The sequence below is a fragment of the Neolamprologus brichardi genome, chromosome 5 (assembly GCF_056152115.1).
Source record: "Neolamprologus brichardi isolate AB-2024 chromosome 5, ASM5615211v1, whole genome shotgun sequence".
Lineage (NCBI taxonomy): Eukaryota > Metazoa > Chordata > Actinopteri > Cichliformes > Cichlidae > Neolamprologus > Neolamprologus brichardi.
Window position 1 is genome coordinate 25,877,166 of NC_142108.1, and position 20,688 is coordinate 25,897,853.

Sequence of the window (20,688 nt, forward strand, 5' to 3'; positions counted from 1 at the left end):
GGAGAAACTTAACCAGCATTCAGACAGTCAGTACATTTGTTGGCTACGAATACTCTACCACAAACACGCTCTTTGGGACTGCTGTTGATGCAGTCAGATTTCTGATAGATTTGAAGATTGTTGTCATTCCAATCATTCGAAGCTGTGTGAATGTCTTTAAAACTGTTATCTTGGCAACCACATGAAAAAACAAAAATCGACTGCATCTATTACTGCACCGAGCAGCAAGGTCATGCATAAGATTATTTTACACCTTTCATATGCTATCTGCACATTTTCAATGATTAAAAGCATGTTATTTTATCATAGATATTTACTGGCAAACCAATAAATAAAATACATTATAGATAAGTGTTTAGCTGCAAAACAGACAGGCAGAACTAAACAGCTTGTTTAACAACCCCAAAACTGGTGAGAATAGTGACACATCACTGACGAACGTACTGTCAGAACTCTAAAAACCTTTAACAGTTTCATATGTTTACATAACATCTACTGTCTGTTTATAGCATCTTGTCATTACGATGTTTGAATTAAACTGATTTAGTTTCACAGTCCTGAGCCACATAACACATCACTGCTCTATCACTGACAGAAGTAAATAAATTATTCACACAAACATGGAGAAAGAGACCCAGTGGAAAACTCCCGGGGCATAGTCGAGCCATTTGCAGTTGTGGGAAATCTGTCAGAGCAAGAGTGGCTTCCCTAGAGGGACACAGGACAAATGACACCCACTCTCTGCATTCAATTACTACAAGAGAGGCCATGGGAGCCAAATCCTGCAGGAGACCGGGCTTCACCGAGAGGAGAGACTTACCCACACACAGACATAAGTAGAACTGTCTGCTGCAGTCAACTCTAATCACCACTGTCCATTACTAATGCACAACATGTGAAAGTTGGAAAACAACTCCATCTTTTTACCCCAATTCCAAGTTATATGTGGATTACGTTCGCATATTTCTATACATAACTCCAAAATTTCATAGACTTAATTGTGAATTACAACAAATCGGTGGTCACTGTAAACAGCATCCTTGTGTTTTACAAATTGCTCGTTTATGTTTAGAAAAAGCATGCCTTGTTGGTTTACCACACAATTACACGTAAGCAGCCACATTCGTATTTCCAAAGGAATTCTTAGTTATCTTTGATAAATTACAAGGAAACAAATTTCTTTTACAAACATTTTGCAATATGTGCTGCATATTGTCTTTCTGGAAAAGTGTGCACTGCGGCGTGTCCCTAAATGACACGAGATATATCCTGGTACAGCACCACATTATGACACATACATAATGATAACCTTACCCACAGAGTACCTAATTATGCTCTCTGCCGACGCAGGAGACCTCAGTTTTTCTTCCACAGTAGCTGTGTGTGCGCCATGCAGCCATAAGTCTATTTCTAAATGACTACTGTTGTTAGTACTTCAGCGTGGCAATGAAGAGGTCATGAGGTCTGACCTGATGTTCACACATCTCTCAGCTCCACTTGACAGGAAAACCATTGACCACTTAACCCTGCTCTGCTAGTGCTGTTTTTCATAGCTGATTTTCATTAGGTCAAGCTCTCTGGGTAACTTTAGATAAAACACAGCCACATCAGTTTCTTTGTAGCACATCTTTGAAGCTGTTTATCCTAATAATGTGTTCTTGAAGTGCAGAAGTAAGGTGTAAACTTGTTGAAACAGTGCTACACATTTACATATTACCATTACTTTTGTGCAGTCAGTTTCCTTGTGGCCATCTTCACAAAAGCTGCCCAAAGACACAGTTTAAGTACTGTACACCGAGTGCAGCGGTTTTCATGTGTGGGTGTGCTTAGGCATGAGAAATGCATTTTACTGCCAGAATGTGAGGACTTTTTATTAGGAGATACTTCCTCAACACTTCCTAAATGCCCCTAGCTAAACTTTGGTTTGGTAAATATTATATTGATTCTTAGTGTTTTTATCATTACTATCAAGAATAATGTGGCTGTCTTAGGCACAATATACTGTTTGACTGTCATTTTCCATAATTAAAAAGGAGAGCTGCCTGGCAATACACAGAGAGAGCTATAAAACTTGATTTACACATCCTGAAGTGTAATATTGTTTCATATAAATCACTTCCAAAGACCCACTGTGGGGTGACGATTTTGTGGCTTCATTTGAACGAATTTTTTAAAATAATAATTTGACAGACATTCTTCAAGTATCCTGTAAAATAAGATAAGAATAACAACAACTGCCATAACATTTCTGACTTTCAGTAACATCATACTGTTTCTTGTTTGCATTGCCATTGTTGTAACATATCACATGCCATGTTAGGATATAGAGTATTTCATGAAGCCACAGAGAGCAGTGAAAGCCAACTGCTGGTGCGGCACTCTGCTGGATGTTACTGATCCACGAACTAAGCCCGTGAAGCCATGCATATATATGTGTAAGACAATAGCTTCTGTAAAGCACCTCTTGCTGTTATACTGAGAGGGGGGAGTACGCTCCGTTTCCACACCTGTTGCCCTGGCCCCTAAGGGACAGGCTATCTCCATCACCCTCATTCTTTGCTTTCCAACAGCCCAGGCTTTGGCCAAGCTCAGCCACATCATCATAAAGCCTTAGTGCCCACACCGATAAGGCCAAGCTATACCTGATTAAATCCAGGGGTTTAAGGACTTTACATTTCATTGCACTCCCAATGTGGAACTTTTCCAAAGGAAGCAAGAACTGATTTGGGAAAATAAGAGCCCAAACTAAAAAAAAAAAGAGAGAGAGAGAGAGAGGGAGAGAGAGAGAGAGAGAGAGAAAATCATATTTATAAAACTGAATATGATTTGGAAAAGAAAATAACCACAAACTCAGGCATTACACCACATTTAACTGGAAGACATATGATTATTGAAGAGCTTAGAGGTCTTTAGTTTGATGTTTAGACTCTAGTTTTACTTATTTTGGCAACCATGAGCATTTTAACTGCATGCACAGAGTTTACAACGGGGACCTTTTCATGTTTCTTTAAATATTCAACTTCTTAGTCTAGAGTTTCCACTTAATATGAAATCTCATTATTAAAAATGGTGAATGAATGTTTTGCTGAATCAAACATTTTGCAAAGATGAAAGAAAAGTGTGATGTAAACTGTCTTTGGAGTTTGCATTAGCTCGCTCTCTGCAGATTGGATCCAGAGCTGGCAGGAGAAAAGGAGACCGGGGATCTTCATGTTTTGGTATTGATTGTAAAAATTAGCATGGGAAGAGACAATGTGCCCTCAGGTTGGTAGAGATGAAGCAGTCCTAAATTTTTTACCGTAGAGCTTTGAAGTTGTATCATGGAACTGCTGACGGCCAGCTCTCATCGCTGCATTTTCTTTAACTTTTTTTTTTCTGTGCAAACAGACACAGCGTGATGGAGTATAATTGGAACCATCTTTAATACAAACCACAGAAGCATAAATAATTGAATAAAATCGGCAGAGGTTTTTTGAAATGCACCAGCAAATAAGTCTACAATGTTTTTCTCTGTCTTTTGGATCCATTCTAGGAAGGCAAAATTCTGTGGTGGAGAAAAAAGTGGAGGAGACTCTGGTTTTGGCTGCTTGAAGTGGGCCTGGCTCGCGTGTGGCTTGGAGGAACCAACGCGCTGGCAAACCATGTGGAAATACTGTGCATCAAACACCAACAAGGCTCATAACACATTGCTTCCAGTCTGGCATTAGAACACACATATTTAGCTTTAAATGAACATACTTCACCCATAAAGTGCTTGCCTTGAACCAGAAAGTTCAGATGAGGCTGAAATGTACAACATCTTATTAAAAAAAGCTACATCATTCTCCGACTCAGTCTGCCAGCACATCTAAAAGCTGCCTATTGTTTTTTTGTCATCATTCTTAACCTGCTCTCTCCTCTCCCTAGTGCTGATTGGCTGCAAAGATTGACCTGCATGCATAAAAAGCCAGAGAAGACCACAGGGTCAGAACTCTCTCTCATTCTCTCTGGTCCCCTCATCTCTCTATCTTTTTGCTTATTTATAATTTTGTTTATTAATGAGTTGAGTTGAGAGTCCCGTTTTCAGTTTGGGTTTTATTAATTTACTTTACTAATGTTAACTATGGGGACAAGCCTGAATCCAAATTGTCGTGTTGTTGGTTTTGTTTGTTTTAGTGGGGGTTCCCTTCCCTTGTTTTCCATGTTTGTAAGAAATGAGTTTCTACAGCAGTGATGGGACATCTTGTAGGTTTGTTTCTTTTTGAGGCATGTATTTCTGGATCCTAATATATTTAGGTGCTCGTGCTACTTTTGTCTCCTTGTTTCACTGATAACTTTCATTGTAATCTGCCGTTGCATCAGTGAAGCTTCTGCATCTGTTACTTTGTGTGTATTTGCAACACTCTGGCTTGGTTATTTTGGGAATATTTTCTCTCCGCCTGTTACTTTTGAATAACTACAGGATTTATGTGAATTATTGATGTTAATTCAGCGATTTATTTTGAGACTTTACTGAAGTTGTATTTTTCTTTTCAGCTAATTGATGCCCTCAGAGCCTTCAGCTTTCAGACTGGAAACATACATCCTCTCCACTTTGAGCTTTAAGATTCAAAATGTTCCTTTTTGATAAAGCTCATATGCTTTTGGCAAGATCAGGCGACCCTGGTCCCTTAGTTATGGTAGTATCGGCTCAGACTGTTGTGGGACTTGTGAGACACTTAGCGTTTCTTCTCGGCTTACCTCTTTCACTTCCAAGGTGTTAAATAACACTGCAGCGTGTCATTAAATTTTGCCTTCTCTTTCTCTCATAGTTTGTGTTTTGCCCCGTCTCCCTATTCCTTTTTCTCTTCTCTTTCTCCTCACCCCCCAACAAGTTGTGGCAGATGGCCGCCCCTCCCTGAGCCGGGTTCTGCCAGTTTTTCACAAAATGCTTGCTCGTAGAGGATTGTCCGATTGTTAGGATTTTCTCTCGAAAACTGTAGGGCAGTGTAAAGCATCTTCAGGTAATTATTGTTGTGATTTGACACTGTATTAATAGGTCTGAACCAAATTGATCTGAACCTAATTTTTAGCTCATGGCTCATTGAGGAACTTGTCCTCTACATTTTGTTGCGTTTTTTATGTCTGAGCTGTGTTTTTAACAAAGAAATGTGGTTTCATTTAGAGGGCTTTGCAGTTTTGCCGAGCCTTGATAAATTTAATCACTGCATTAAAGATCCTTTGTTGGCTATCGCTGCTCGTTTTTCTGTGCCTGTTCAAAGAATCTAAAAAGAAAGCAATCAAATCTGAACTACGGACTGCTATGGTATGAATATTTAAATGCTACGATAAAAACGTACAAAGAACACCACAAGTGTGTGGAGTTTGTTATTTCTAAATTCAAGGGATTTCCCGCTCTGCAGAGCAGGCAGGCTCAGTGGTTGATCTTTTGGCCTGAGAGTGAGAAACAAAAACACTGACTACCATCATAAAAAAAGCTTTCATGGGAGAGTGAGCAAATAAGCAAAATTAAAAGCATTTAAACAATTAACCTTATCGACTTTTAAAGAAAGGATAGAGGCACTAAGTACAACAGAGGCTATTACAGGTTAATCATAGAACAGCTGGGAGGGAAGATCTATTTAATAAAGAACTAGGACGATTATTTGTTCTGTTTTTTTTTTACTTCTTTCTTGATTTAAACACTGATGTCAAACTGCAAACTTTTCTATTTAGTTCTTGAAAAAAAGTGCTACATGGCACAATCTGTGGCACTGAGATAACTGTAATGTTGTGACTGTTATTTCAATGTAAATATGTGACCAAAAACTACATTTAAAAAAATCTTTTCCACGCTTATAAATACTTAAATAATAGCTTAAACGAAATCTTCACTGTCAGAAGTGGCACAAAGTAAAAGCAGGCACTTACACTGTTGTCACTTGACCCTGACACAGGGTAGACAGTCCAGCCGAGCTCCGCCGTGGCTGTAGTGGAGTCCATGAGTGTCTCTGTGGAGAGCCATAAGAAGAGATGGCAGACACATAACATTACTGGGGTTGAATATGAACTGCTTGAGTCAGACAAACAATTTAAGGGGAAGTCTACAGTATGAAATGTCAAAGTGTTTTAATGCTTACTGAAACATCTGAATATTTCTTTATATTATAAAGGACTGTTTAAAATGTGCTGGAAAAAAGGGGGGAGGGATTCCAGATTCAAATCAACATAATTGTAAAGAAATTCTAACACTATATTCTTAGACTAAGTGCACTTTAGTTTTAGATTACCACCTACAAAGACATCAGAGACAACTAGAGTAATATTGGGAAAAAACAACAGTTGATTCAGCAGCTGGATATCAGGAAGCAACAATTTTATTGTTCGAATGTTTTCTGTTCCCATTCTCATTTGTCTAGTCAATAAAAAGAGCACTAGTTACATTGCTATAAGTTTCATAACAGCTGTGGTATTATTTGTATGACTTTATAGAAAGAATAGAGCTTAGAGCTCAGAATAACAAAAAACAAATACAATAGAATCTCCATGACATAGAATAGAGGCTACATCCTATACTGCACTGTATATGAGGGAGAGAAACAACTCTGGTAATTGGGGTCAAACAGAAATGTGCCTCCTATCTGTCATGAGGTCATCTGTGCCACACATGCCTCCAGCTTGAACCAACTGTCTGTCATATGCTTACTGAGCCATTGGCACAGTCGCCTCCTTTGCTCCTTTTGCTTAATCTCTGTACCCATGCCCTCACGCCTGCCTTTCCACCACTTCCTCTCACTTGTGCCACACACTTTAACAGAGGGCAGGTCTAATGAATTTCTTCAGCTCATTATGCCTGTGTCTGTCTTGTAGACTAGTGTTGAACTGCAGCAGATGTAGAGACCATTCATCAGGTTCAAGGCGTCAGCTGCAAGTCCAAAATGCCACAGAGGGATTTAGAAGCCCCCTTGACAAACACGGCTACTAAGCTTAACATAAGTCACAGCCAGTGATTGTTATGCAGGGCCAGCAGACAAATGCTTGCTGTGGCTCTTCATTATCATTGTTGAATGGACTGATGGACTAGGTGCTAACAGTGTGGGTTAATTAAAAGTAGAGTCAAGGTTGGATAGATCTGTTTTTTAAATTTATTTATTTATTTTTTACGAGTAATAAGATGAATGAAATCAAAGCCAGAGAGGATCTCTGTCTCACAGGACTTTGTTCAGCCCTGTGCATACTCTGAACAAAATCTGTAGCTCTGTAGCAGCCTGCAAGAAATGTTGGAGATTTAAAGTTGTTTCATAACCCTGGATTTTCTCTGATTTTTATTCCAGCAAAGGCAGCAGCTTTTAATTAACAGGTTCCACACACGCTGGTTTATTTCAGGGCCTTGTGCCGACTTTCAGCATCGCACCAGCACTCAGAAGACATAATACCAGATTTCGCATCCTATTCGGTTATCACAAAGTCTAAATCTTATAATTAGGCAGATAAGACTGCAATTGAGCATCTATTGATAACCTTGTGTGTGACTCAGAGCTGAGGAGTCTACATGGGTGTTAGGGAGTGAAATGGTAATTATCCCCCATAATGATAACGATAATTAGTGGAAAGTAAAGTGAGAATAATGAACCCCCTCTGTGGTGGTTAGGGAGTGTTGTGGGGGAACGAGGAGGAAATTTCCCCAGGAATGTAACACTCCAGCCTCCTCTTTCTCTTCTTCTTTTCTCTCTCTCCCTCCATTTGTTGCTTTTCAGTATCCCTCCCTTCACACTATACTGCTTCATTCTTTCTCCAATCTCTCTCTCTTCCTTCCCTCATAGCACACCTCCTCTCAACCCCTTCTCTCCTTTATGCTCAGACTCTCCAGCTATCAGCAGCCCACATGCTGGAAAAGTAGAACCTCTCCCTGAAAGACTGATCACTTTTCTTCCTCCTGCTGTCTACACTCCAGTCCGCGGCAGCCACACCGATTCATTACCTCCCGTGGAGCAGAGCGGCACATAGCTCTCCACTGTCAGCCACTGCCTCGTTTTCAGTGTGAACCCCCAGCTGTGGCAGAGCATGGCTGCTCAGCACGACCCTTTGGCTATTAATCAAAAAGAGGACATGGTACAGAGGTTCTCATCTAAATCCAGCAACAGGAATCACTTATTTTGGTTTGTTCTTGTGGGCAGTTGTTTACAGTGTGAGGATTTGAATTCTGACACTCTTGGGAACTGACGTATTGATATCAAGCTACCGCTGGTTCGTCTGGTTGTTATGATCGGTACCATTGGGGTTGTTTCCAGCCTCAGAATGGGCAAGTTGGGGGCCCACATACAGTTAAAGTTTATTAACAGACAGGCTTTGTTTTGGATTTTACTGCCACTTTTAAATAGTTAAAATAACAAAACACAAAAGAAAGAAAAATTACCATTAATAAAACCCTCAAAAATTCCTCTATGAAGAGAAAAAAAAAAGCCTTCTATGAATAAAGAGGTGCATTAATATGATCACTGTCAACAAAACATAAAAAAAAAACCCCAAAGAAAAGTATAAAATCAGGTACAATCAATCAGGGCAAGTTTTATTAAAGGCCTTTAATTAGATGATTTAAATGATGATTTAAAATGCCTAAAAGACCTCACAAGACTTCCATTAGGCCTTTAATAGAAAAAACAGATTAATAACACATGGTGCTCACGTTACAATGGAAGTCTAAATTACCTGTCTGTCAACTAACTCAATTACAGGATATCAATCAAGGTATATTTGAAACATGTGTGTTAAATAATGACTATTCTCTTTGCTGTATTTGACTGAAGAATATTTCCTGTTCTGTGAAAAATGTTATCAAATTTAAAAGCACCCCAATGTGGGCTTATTAAATATTAAAAGTGACTGAGTACTTGGTGTGTACATTATTTCTTCATTTGGAAAAAAAAACAAAACAAAACAAAAAACTTTTTTTGTGAAAAACTTTTTTAGACATGCGTTTTGTAATTGAGAAAAAAATTTAGCATGGGAAGAAACTTCCCCCCAATCGCTCTCTTAACTTAAACAGTCATTAAAAGATTGTAGGATTTTTTTTCCCCCCCCAGAAAGTCTTCCAGATGATCTCTTCATTACCAAACAAGTTGGCATTTTGCAATATATCCCCCTAACACTGGAAACTGTGTAATGGATTTTTCCAACACCAGAATCTGTTGTTCAGAAGGACACAGATCTGATGACAAACTGCAGCCTCTCAATTTCCCACTTACAGCAGAGAGTGTCTTTGTATTGTTTGTGCGGCAGCTGAGGGATGCGGCTCGTGGGAAAATGGACACCTTGTTGGCGGTCGAAAACAGCAACGATATTTCTCTCGACAAAGAAATGCTTTCAAATATGAAGCATTAATGAGCAAACCTTTCTCAGATCACAGACAGCGACAACAATTTGACAGTAAATAATTAAATGTTGGATGTCTCCCCCCCCCCCATTTCAAACCTGATACCCTTGACTTTGGAGGGTACTATGAATATGCAATGAGACCTAGGAATCTAAGAAAAGCCTACTAGGCTGAGAGTGCTTCCTCCAACACTTCCTGAGACTAAGGAGAGAGTTTAGTGCTGATCTGAGAGAGAGCTCTCCAGTGAGAGGCTGTCTGAAGTGACAGGCGGGGGGAGTGGAAGGGGGGAGGGAGGGGGCAGTGGTACTATAACAACACTCTTCTTCTCTAAGAGGGGTCAACGCTGCATCTCAGCTTTCTAAAGAAAGCAGCAGCATTTTCAATGAGGGATACAGAGAAGAGCTGTTCACAGAAAAGACATTTCAGCTGAAACAACCGTAGCGAGAAAGAAAATAAACATTTTGAACATGCAAATGTGTGCTGAAAACTTCAGACTGAGAGGAATCTAGTGTGTACACTATTGTGTTCAAGCACTAATGAATGAGAGGAATAAATGATATCATTGATAGGTGCTGTGTAAAATCTTTTCATGCATTATTCTTTCTTTCTGCAGAAGTTGTGGTCCTGGTATTTCCTTTTCCCCTTTTTCACAGTCGGTTTGTACTACTGCGTGAGCACTCATGAGTTGGCCAAAGGGCATAGAAATTAGTTTTTGATAGATAGAAAACCAATTAGTTAGAGGAGACAGAATCCCGCAATCTGAGTGATAGATGGCTCTCCTGCCAAAGTTAATCTTTAAACTAAACCCGTACACCTTTTCCCAGGGCAGGTAACACAGAGAGCACAGCTTTTCAAATAGAAAGCCGTCTCCTGGCTTTCAATCACATACAAGTACATAGTGTACATGCTGTTACACGCTCATGTGCAATTATACAGTGAGATATTTCTCCTTCACTTTCTTTTGGCAGCATGAAGAACCCAATTGACAAATTGCTTTGCAGCTTATTGCATCACTGTTGAAAGAAAAATCCTGCATATAAATTAGTCTGACATGGTAGCTTTAAACAGAGTCAAAGAGAACATACAGATTGTTTTCCCCCCCCAAACAAACCAGCCTATATTTAGACCCTTTAGGTTTAATGCGAGTATTTTAAAGATGCAATTGACCTCTAAAAACAGCATGAAGCAGCTTAGAAGCATGACTTCTTTTTATCTTTCTTGCAACCAGAACTGTAGCCTCTACTTTGAATGGAACAAATCCCTCAACGCTCACTTCAGCATCGGCATAAACCGCATATGGCTCTTTCCGTTGCTGTGATAATGTAATCTAACAGAGCTAAAAAGCAGCTAAACATTCTCCTCATAAAATCCAAGCTGTGTAAAGTTCAGTTTAACCACTGTTGAATTCTGCATGTGTATCACGTTCTACTACACTGAACACCTGAAACCACAATATTTAATGGCAAATGTGGGAAGATTGTAGTATGCAGTGCAGTTGTAGAGTAACATGAGCAAGCTGTTCCTAAAAACAGAATCCTATAGAGTGGACCCAGCACGGAAATCTGCCCAGATTAAGGAGAAAGGGAATGATATACCCTTGAGGGAGCCACTGCTAGTGCAGAGACATGATTCATAGCTTTAATGATGGACAAGGCTACTGTATGGCCTGTTGGAAATAATAACAGTCTGTTTCATTTAGAAGTAGGAAGTGGATGGAGCCCCTGGTCTAGAGCAACTTAGCTCAAATCATCTGTCAGCACAAGCTGGGCCCATTAAAGGTACTGTAGAGCTCCCACCACTGTCACAGAACAGCTTATCCCTGTGTGTTAAATGAATTTTTAATCCCACTTTTACAATGAAACAGGCTTTGTGGACCATGCACTATGGACCCAAACACCAGAAATACAGCTTTTCTTTCTCAAAGTGTCCAAGGCAGACTGGCATACAGCCCTGGGTGTACAGGTGTGTCAGTAGTGAGACATCATATCAGAGAGATTTATAGCATGTGTAGATTACTAATGAGTTCCAGAAGTATTCAGAATTGAGATGATGGTGTAGGTGTGTTAGGAAAGACCATACACTGTATATATAAGATGGACACCATTAACCATGTTAATGCTTGTAAGGTTAGCTACACAACATTCATAAGCTGTATGGCTCTAAAACATACACATCTGCTAATTAGTGATATGTAACAGAATCATAAAAACGCAAGAATTTCACTCAACAGGAGTGAAGCTCCAACTTTTCAGATGCTTTACTATACAGCAAGAGATACTATTTATCAGGTAATTTTATTTAAAACATTTTCAAAAGGCACTAACAGCACAAACATGACAGAAAGATTCAGTTCAGTAACTTTAATTAGCAAAAACAGGCACAGTTCAGTTACTGTTTCCCGTAATGTGCTACACTACTTGCTACACAAATCATCCATGGCCCAAACCAGTGTCCAGTGAGTTCTTTTAAAAGAGAAAAAAAACTAAAAAAGGGGGGAAAAAAACCCTATAGGGGCTAAAACCTATTATTTGTAATAGGCTGTAAAGAGTATCTTTCATATGATGGACACTTTAACACGGGACTGTCTTTATTTTGGAGCCAGCCTCAAGTGGTCATTAGAGGAACTACAGGTTTATGCTCTTCTGCTTTGTCTTCATTTTTCAGTCTTGGGTAGGACTCAAAATTCAGCCCCACTTCATCAAGGATGCAGAGTGTTGGGTTTTCCAAGGCAGAGAAAGATGAGGGAGGAAGCCGGGCAGTTGATTTTGGCAGAGCATGGTGCAGAGTGAAATATAGTACAACACTGACAACACGGACACACAGAAAGTAGAGCACTCTCACAGCACTAATGGTTGACAGAATGATACAGCATGGCATTCCCAGGAGGCCTCAAGCAGGATGTACGACAGTAATCCCTACACAGCCAAGCTGTGTTATCAGTCAATGTAACTTAAGTTGTCAGCAATGCCATGGGACAAGAGGCAAAAAACAAATGTAAGAGATGCAAAAACTGTGACTTGACGTATGTCAGGTTCTCAAACGGCCTGCCATTAACAAACTTAGCATCTCATGGGTTCTTTTAATTTTTGTGATGACAGAAGACAGCTTAAGGATGTTTGTACTGGAAACGTAAAAACAGCCAGGTACTCTTTGAGTTGCTGTATCTCCCTACACAGTTTGTATTTTCTTATGTTGTCAATGCATTTTGCTTATTTAATGTAAACAAGCAGAGTAGCATGGAAACATAACTAAATTGCCTTTTATGGGCCTGCTTATAAAAATTACTTTACTATAGGTATAATAAGCATGTAACTTTAGCTTTTTATGTTAGTAGGCTTGCAGGTTTCTATAGTTTATATATATATAGTAAATGTTTCACGAGTAATGAATCCTAACTTTTTGTTGGATAGGTAGTAAAAGAAGTCTTATATTCACAGAAAAACTTTCCAAACTAGTCAGACGTTGAGAAAAGTAGAGGGCGTTTTTTGTAATCATTTAACAACTGCCACCACCCCACATTACCTTTGACTACAATACTACTGTTGTGCCAGTCATGCAAAAGTGCAGATTTTCTTAGACGATATGTTTTTGCTATCAGTGACACCTGTAGGGTCGCATCATTAAGGACGTTTTACCCTTAAAATAGTTCAGTTAGATGACACCATATTTCATGGTAGAGACACGTCAATCTAAGCAATAAACTGTGAGCGGGAACAGTCACCTGGCCTCACATAAGCCGTCTGAAAGAAACCTGGCTAATAACACACGCTTGAGGATTTATTAGTACGCCTTCCATATTTCCCAAAAATGCCTGACACTCCAACAAGACCTGTTTAAACAATCAGTACATTTCAAATTTTGCAGCGGAAAATTCTGTAAAAGTGGTTCCGCAGTTTTATAAGCAGCAGCTGAAGTGAACATGTGTATGACTCAAAAAAGAGGCCATACTAGTGACATTCCTCTAACCATCCAATCATTTTAAGTGTTGTATAAGCACTCTAGTGTTCATCAATGAGTGTGGTTGAAATACCTGCAGCAAAGTTAGACAGGGATGCACAAATCACCTTTCATCAAAGTGACAGCTTTTCAGAAACCACTACTAATTGACTTGATGGAAATAATCACCACCAGCCTCCCACACCTTGCCTACAAGCCATTAGTCAAACGTGGATGATTAAAAACGTACAATGCTCACGGAAAAACAAGTTCTCTCTCTTTCTCCTTTCTTTTTTGATCTTCCTAGAGGCCTTTTAGGAGCTGTGTGACCACGATATGCTTGTATTAGTCCAAAAGATGAGATGTTCCCCCCAGCTTAAAATATACTCAGAGAGTGTGGAAGCAAAGGGACCAATTTCCCCTCCTAATTTGCCCTACATGAGATGAGATCTGTGGCAGTCAAGGGACCAGCTATCTCCATGCCTACCAGTTTGATTGGCAGCTCTGGCAAAAATGAGGAAAATATGATGCAAGAAGAAGTGCTTTGGAGATTTAATACAAGGAGAATCCCCCAGAGTTCAACTCTGGGTTGAAAAGAAAGTGTATGTCTAGGTATGTTTGTGTGAAAGCGAGGTAGGTACCCTTTTTATTGTGCTGGCCTGTCCTTGCTTGGCTGATAAAAAGGATTCTACTATATATTACCAGCCAAGTCAAGCCATTAAAGTCTGACAAACAAATTTAGTTTACAACCTTTTCTACATTCTTTTAAAGACTGTCGTCCTTTGAAAGTTGCTTTAAAACCGGTTGTAAATTCCAGTGCATGGGCACTGGATCTTTATCATTTGAGGTTTGTTGATAAGGTTCCTTTAAGATTCAGAGCTGGATTTTGGCCAAAGACTAATTAGCTTCATTGAAAAATACATTTGACAGTTTTTACAGTCACATTGAAGGCTCCACTAAGATAGTCCCAACAAAAGGGAACTTATAAACTGAACAGGATTGATTGACACCAGATTGATAAACATTTAATAGGAATTACAGCAAAGAATGCTGTACAGTACCATTATGTGCATTACAAAATGTGCAAGACAGTGGCTTCGGTTTATGGTACTTAAAAGTAAATATTTCTCTCCAGTAATCTTTCTTATATCTCTATGCTTAAGACAGCTTTTAAGTATCTAGTTTGAATTATGACTTTTTTCAGCAGCATTAAGCCCTAATCAAGACATATCAAGACAGCTCCACAAATGACAGTGAGAATCTGCAGTAGGATCTGCAGCTCTCATATACTGAAGTGTATCTCAGATACAACACAGATTTTTTTTTAAACACCCTAATTTGATTTCTGGGTCATGTACTGGGGGAAAAAGCAAGAAGACCCTAAGACTTTGTTGTGTTTAATGATAAATGCAGCTCATCTGGAGCTGTAAATGTTTCATAAAACCTAAATAAATGAGTAGCTTTTCCTTGGTGCAAAACAGAATTTGTCACAGGCTAAGTTGTGATTACAAGCAATCAAGGACGCAAACAGGAACCTTCATCTGTGAAGAGGTCGGATACAAAATAAAGCAGTAACATTTAATAATTTAAACATCAACTATACCAAGAAAGTTTGAAAACACAGCAAACCGTTGAAGTCATTTAAGAAATATACCGGTACCTGGTTTCTGTGTTTCACCTTTGATAGCTCATGAACTGTCTGCTATTGAATAACCAAGGTTGCAAGATGTGGCCTTGCTCTATCTACACAATGACACCAATATCCTCCCTGTATGACACATCCATGTTCATCAACAACAACTCTATTTATCATCTGATCTTTTTAAATTGTGTGTGTTGTTAAATAGGTTTGGAGATATGAAGAATCACTGTCTGCTACAGTTACCAGCGTTTAAACACTGGTTCTATTAGTTCAAGTTCTATATTATATCAGGAAAGACAAATAATATTATAATTGCTCATTATATCAAATCTTTTCAAAAAAAATGTTGTTATGTTAAGATATGAGATTAGAAGCTAGCATGATACTATATGAACATGCTTTGACATGCTGTGTTAACTTTACTGGAATTCAAGACAGCGTTCAAGCATGTCAATGAATTCACACACCCTGGAATCAATAAATAAATCAAAATAATTAAGATTGAAGGGGGGGAAGAAATGTCACCGTCAAAAATGCCATTCAACCAAATCTGCCCTTTTCCATCCAGAGTTTTCTGTTAAGCTTCCAGGTACAACATTTCATGCCTGCATGTCATCTGGAGGAATTTTAACAGCGTTATTGATGTGTGAGAGGTCAAACTAGGGAAGCTGATCTCTTGCCAGTCAATACAGCCTGTCTGCCAAGAAAGTCATCACATCAGACTTTCTCTGTCTGGGCAGATATTGCTGCCTCCACACGCACACATGTAGACAGACCCACACACCACCCAAATCCCATGCTAGTTAATCAACTGCACGGGGTACTAAGCCAATATATTTTCTCACTTCTTTGTTGCTAATGTTATGGAAAGAATGATACTTAAGATAAGAGGCTTTAAATAATGTATGCACATTAAAAAGTAATGAGGTAGGTGCAGAAAAAGAAAACGCTCTATGCGGTTGAGCAACTTACAATAAAATGGTGCTGTTAAGGATGTTACGGAGCGATCATGTGAAAGAGGGAGGGTAGATGGAGGAGTGTAATGTATATTAATAGGTATCTTTATTTGTGTTTTACAAGGCCTGTTGCTGTGTGAGGAGGGTTAAAGAAGAGTAATGTTTCATTTCCTTTTAGCAGTACACCAAAGATTTCCTATTTGCAATTATCCTCATTTACATTCATTTCCTTCTCTACCATATTTTCTTTTCTTCTTTCCACCGACTGTCCTGTTTCCTACAGTCCACCTCATCTGAAGCCCATCGTCCCATCTCCACCCAAGCTCATAGGTATTGTTTCCTCTCTGCTACCACCTGACATTGCTTTATTACACCCACCCCATTATCAGCTCTAATCCCCCACACTCTGTGACCCAGAGAGAAAGAAAGTGTACCTCCTAACAGGCATGACTGTTTAACTATCACCACCGCTGTCTGTCCCCACCCTGCTTTTCCTGATGAGGACCACACATTTCATGGAAGAGGAAGGCAAGGGGGATCACACGGGAGGAAAGGCATACTGGCGGATTCCAGGCCTGTGAGCTAGCTCCTCTCCCTCTCTAGCTGTGGAAGAGTTATGGTGGGGTCACAACCTTCTGAAGGTCTATAAAGCAGAGAATGGGAGGCAGTGGAAGGCAGTACCTCAGTCATATACCTTCCTGCCTGCATGCCTGCTTCACTGCTGGGACCATTACCGCATCCAATCACACAGACACAGAGCAACAACAGGCCACAGAATAACCCAAATATCACTTACGGTACAGGCACCCCTAAAGCCCAAGCAATCAACATCCTCTTAATCAACAACTGCACGGCACAATGGAAATTGTGTTGCCCAACCATTAAGGCACCTTAAGGACTTACTGTTAGTCAAACTAACATACACTGGGAGACATTGGATACCAGTGGAGCACAAACAGAGAGCTAATGGTTTCACGGTGGTCAGCTGTGAAAGAAGACAGAAGCTAAATGAGAGAAGGGGAGAGAAAAGGGAAAAAGGAGAGAAAAGATGGAGGGGACTTAAAGAAAGCAAGACAGCGCTACCTTGGAGACTGTTTATACAAGGCAAAAGCCTCTTCCCTGATCTGTGCCAGCCCTCAGACAGTGTACCCTTCATCTGAAATGAGGGCCAGCTTGAGCATATTAAATTGCTTAAAGTGGGTTTTTAAAGAAACTTTAAGTCTCAAAGGCCTGCTACTGTTTCACAAAAGTGTCAAGAAGTTAAACAAGTGCATAAGAACAGTGTTACACAATTATTACAATTCAAAATGATTAACCTTACAAGCAGACTTCAATATTTTCAAGACTTTAATTTTTTATTGCTAAAGGGCACTTTGTCTGGATATAAACAAGGTTTGCATAAAACAAATAAAAATTTGAGAAAGAACAAAAATATAAACTCTCATTCTATTTGGCCATACAATTAAAAACACTTTCCACTGCGAATGTACCAACACAACTCTGCCTAAAGCAAAGATTCTTTGCTTTTAAGAAATCCCCCTTTTAAGGTTTCGTAGTACTCGCATAGCAAGTTGGTTTAGTGTATCTGTCATGTGGCATTATGTCGGGAACAGGAAGGTGTGCGCCAGACTTGGCCATTCGCCTATAAACTTGGATAAATGTTTGCATTACAACCTGCAAGGTAAACAGACAGCGTCTGGCTCAAGTTAAATCCAGAGATGCTTTGTGGTTTTCTGTGGAATGCAAAGTCCTTCTCTCCTCTGAAGAAGTGAACCCTCCTTCTGTTTGTTCTACAGCCATTACAGCCACTTAGCCTGACAGAGTACTTTGTTTCCCTTATCTCCTCAACAGCTAAAACGCACAAGTGTATTTTCAGTGTCTGTTCAACCTTGAGTTTAACTCCTATCGCCATATTTACTTGTGACACACATGAAAGACGGTTGTTTTTTATGACTGCTTGCCCAGAAACTAAGAAAAAAAAGCTTCTTTATGTGAGCAACTTTAAGGTTCATTCCAACAGGAAAAAGACAAAAGGCATATTTCAGTGCCAAGTGCTGCCTCTGACAGCTGAGCACAGAAGTAAGACATACAAACAGAACTTGTGCTGACTAATGGCGGGAGATAGCACTGCCTAGGAGTAAGTCAAAGGAAAAGAAAATATTGTTGTTTGAGTGATTTTGCTGATATTACTCAAAGTCAAGAACTAAAAGTATCTTCAAGAAACCAGAGCAACAGTTGTTTCTGTGCAGGTAAGAAAATAACTGTTCTAGAATTCTGTTAACAGTAAAGGCCACGTCCTGCTTTCTCCATCCATAATAGTCATATGGGTTTGCAGGATGTAAAGTATGGCATCTTCCCAAGTACGCAAGGGTGTCCAAGGCTCAGCGGACTGTCAACGTCAACTTTCAGCCCAAAGTTTGTGACCATGTGGACGGTATGCAGTGCAATTACCAGAAGAAATAAAATAGATGCCTAGTTTGACGTAAGGCTGTACAGGCCTTTTCCCCATTATATATACTTCAATAATTCATCATGAAAAAAATACAATGACAAGCAGATGATTTTGAACTGAACAAAAACCCTGCCCCAGGTCTGGCTGTTGTACTTGAAAAGCAGAAAAGAAACAATCTCCAGCTCCAGGCCACTCCAGAACTTGGCACATCTCAAGGATAAACACAGACACAATGCTAAGTAGCTGCCATACTTTGTAGGGCAAAGACTGTACCAAAAAAGTTACCACGTCTCAGCCACAACTACCTTCAGAAACATACACAGGAGCTCTGTGTGTTGATCTGTAACTCATCTACTAGAAACGTATCCTCTGTCCTGTTGTATGAACTGAGTTGCATGCATGCCCATACAAGAAGGACTTAAAAGACTTTAGTTCTTCTAGTCAAGATAACATCATCTAGAGGCCAGGAGGGAGTGATAAAGTGGAACTGCTTATCAGACGGGGAAAAACGTGTTGAGCTTCATGATTACAGACAGTGCTCTCAACAACCAGATATTCAACCCTCAGACACACCACAGAAAAGATTAAATGCCTCTAAAAACATTGTCAGCAGAGCATTGTTTAGTAAAAGCTAAACCAAGATACTTCCACCTGGTTTTGGTTAGGCTGTTATAACCTTAAAAAGCAAACCGCATTCAGCCCCTGAAAACAAAAACAAAATCTAAAACATAGTGTATTAAATGCTACCTGAAGATCTTATGTCCCCCCAGAAACCACTTTATTTCTCAGTTTAACCAAATTTACCCTTAACAGCGTCACTTCATCTCATTCATTTAAACACACATTGTCGGGAACTTCTGCCCAGCCTTTCTTCATAGCTTTAATAGAAGAAGGGGAATGAGCAGGAAATAAAAATGTCACACAAGTAAAAGTGTTATATTTCAAACTGAAATATCTCGATGGGAGTTTCTAAGGGTATTAGAAGTAGAGACGTGAAGGGTATATAAACATCTACACGCAATAGAATATACAGTGTTTAGTCCATTGCATCATCTTTACATTTACACACACGTGTGTACATATAAAATGGATGACAAAGAGAAAAAAAGAAACCATGACAACATAAAGTTTATTATTAAGGCCAAAACAGCTCCAGTGCTCCTTTTTGCATTTCTCTGGAACTCTTCTAGAACAAAGAAACAGTGTTCTTCCAAAAAGTAATTCCCTGCTTGGATGTGTTGATGACTATGGAGGAAAAACCAGCCAAACATAAGGCCAAGATCTCCACTCGCTGTTCAACTGGTTCAACTCCAGTGACTATAAAAGCTGCAGTACAAACAATGACTTTGTGTATCTTGAATTAATTATTAGGTAATGTGTTTGAAAGAACATGTGACGTATTATTATACTAACTTAGAATGATGTATTACTCGTATACATCTCTGTCTTTTGTTTCTACATCTGTATGTCATTTTTATAAATTGTGCTTTTGTGACCCGCCACTAGACTTCTGGATGTGGATGTGTTGCAGTTTTGCTTACATCTGACATTTTTGCATTTTATTATTCCATACTGTGAACCACTAACATGCACTGTCCCTGCTAATCAGATGAAATCACACATCGTTGCAGAATGGCATGTTCTGTAACAACTTTACTTGTGGAAAAATTTTAATATAAATCTTAAAAATCCTCGTAATAAAAAAAAAGCCATCAATAGGTAGCAGAATTCAACATTAAAGACAGGCTCAAACATGAAAAAAAAAAATACAGCCAGGAGAATCCTGACAAACCTAAAGATTAGGCGCAGACATGGGGATCAGGAGGAACAAAATGATATAGATAAACAGATTGAAGGATTGAGCCAGCTGAAGCACAGAGACTGATTCACAAGCGTGGTGAACGGTTGGCAAGCAAATCAAGCCTGTGCGGGGTTACAGGCAGGGTGAGAAGCGGGTGCATGAAGGGCCTTCACAGGCAGTCATTTGCCAGCATTCAGCTCCCATCAATATCAGGACAGATTAATGAGGGGCTAGAGGGGAGAGAAGGGAGAGGGCACAGAGGACTGAGTGGGGGGGCAACGGCCAGGTGTTGGAGGAGGAAGAGAATGGGAATAAAGAGGACGCAGGCAGTGATCCGCGAGGAATTCCAGCCGAGCAGCAACAGGAGTGGTGTGGGGGGTGGCTGTTAGTCATGCACTGCAAAAAAAATGGTCATTAAAAGGCTGCACTTGGTTCTATTTTCATTTTTTAGGGATCATTAGTAGTCTAATTTATAAATGAAACTGTAACACACACACACACACACACACACACACACACACACACTACTCCAAGGAGTGGGCAGAATGCAGCACTGATCTGTGTATTTAT

The 20,688-nt window shown here is 39.6% G+C and overlaps 1 protein-coding gene across 5 annotated transcripts in view; it reads right to left on the reverse strand.

Moving 5' to 3' along the window:
• The window catches only part of ephb2b (eph receptor B2b), a 122,050-nt gene that overhangs the window by 69,385 nt on the left and 31,977 nt on the right, over positions 1-20,688 (reverse strand). For all 5 annotated transcript variants that reach the window (XM_035904516.2, XM_087840915.1, XM_006782910.3 and 2 more), the window contains exon 2: positions 5,890-5,969. In XM_035904516.2, the coding sequence (XP_035760409.1) occupies positions 5,890-5,969 (80 nt within the window). The remainder of the gene's footprint in view (positions 1-5,889; positions 5,970-20,688) is intronic.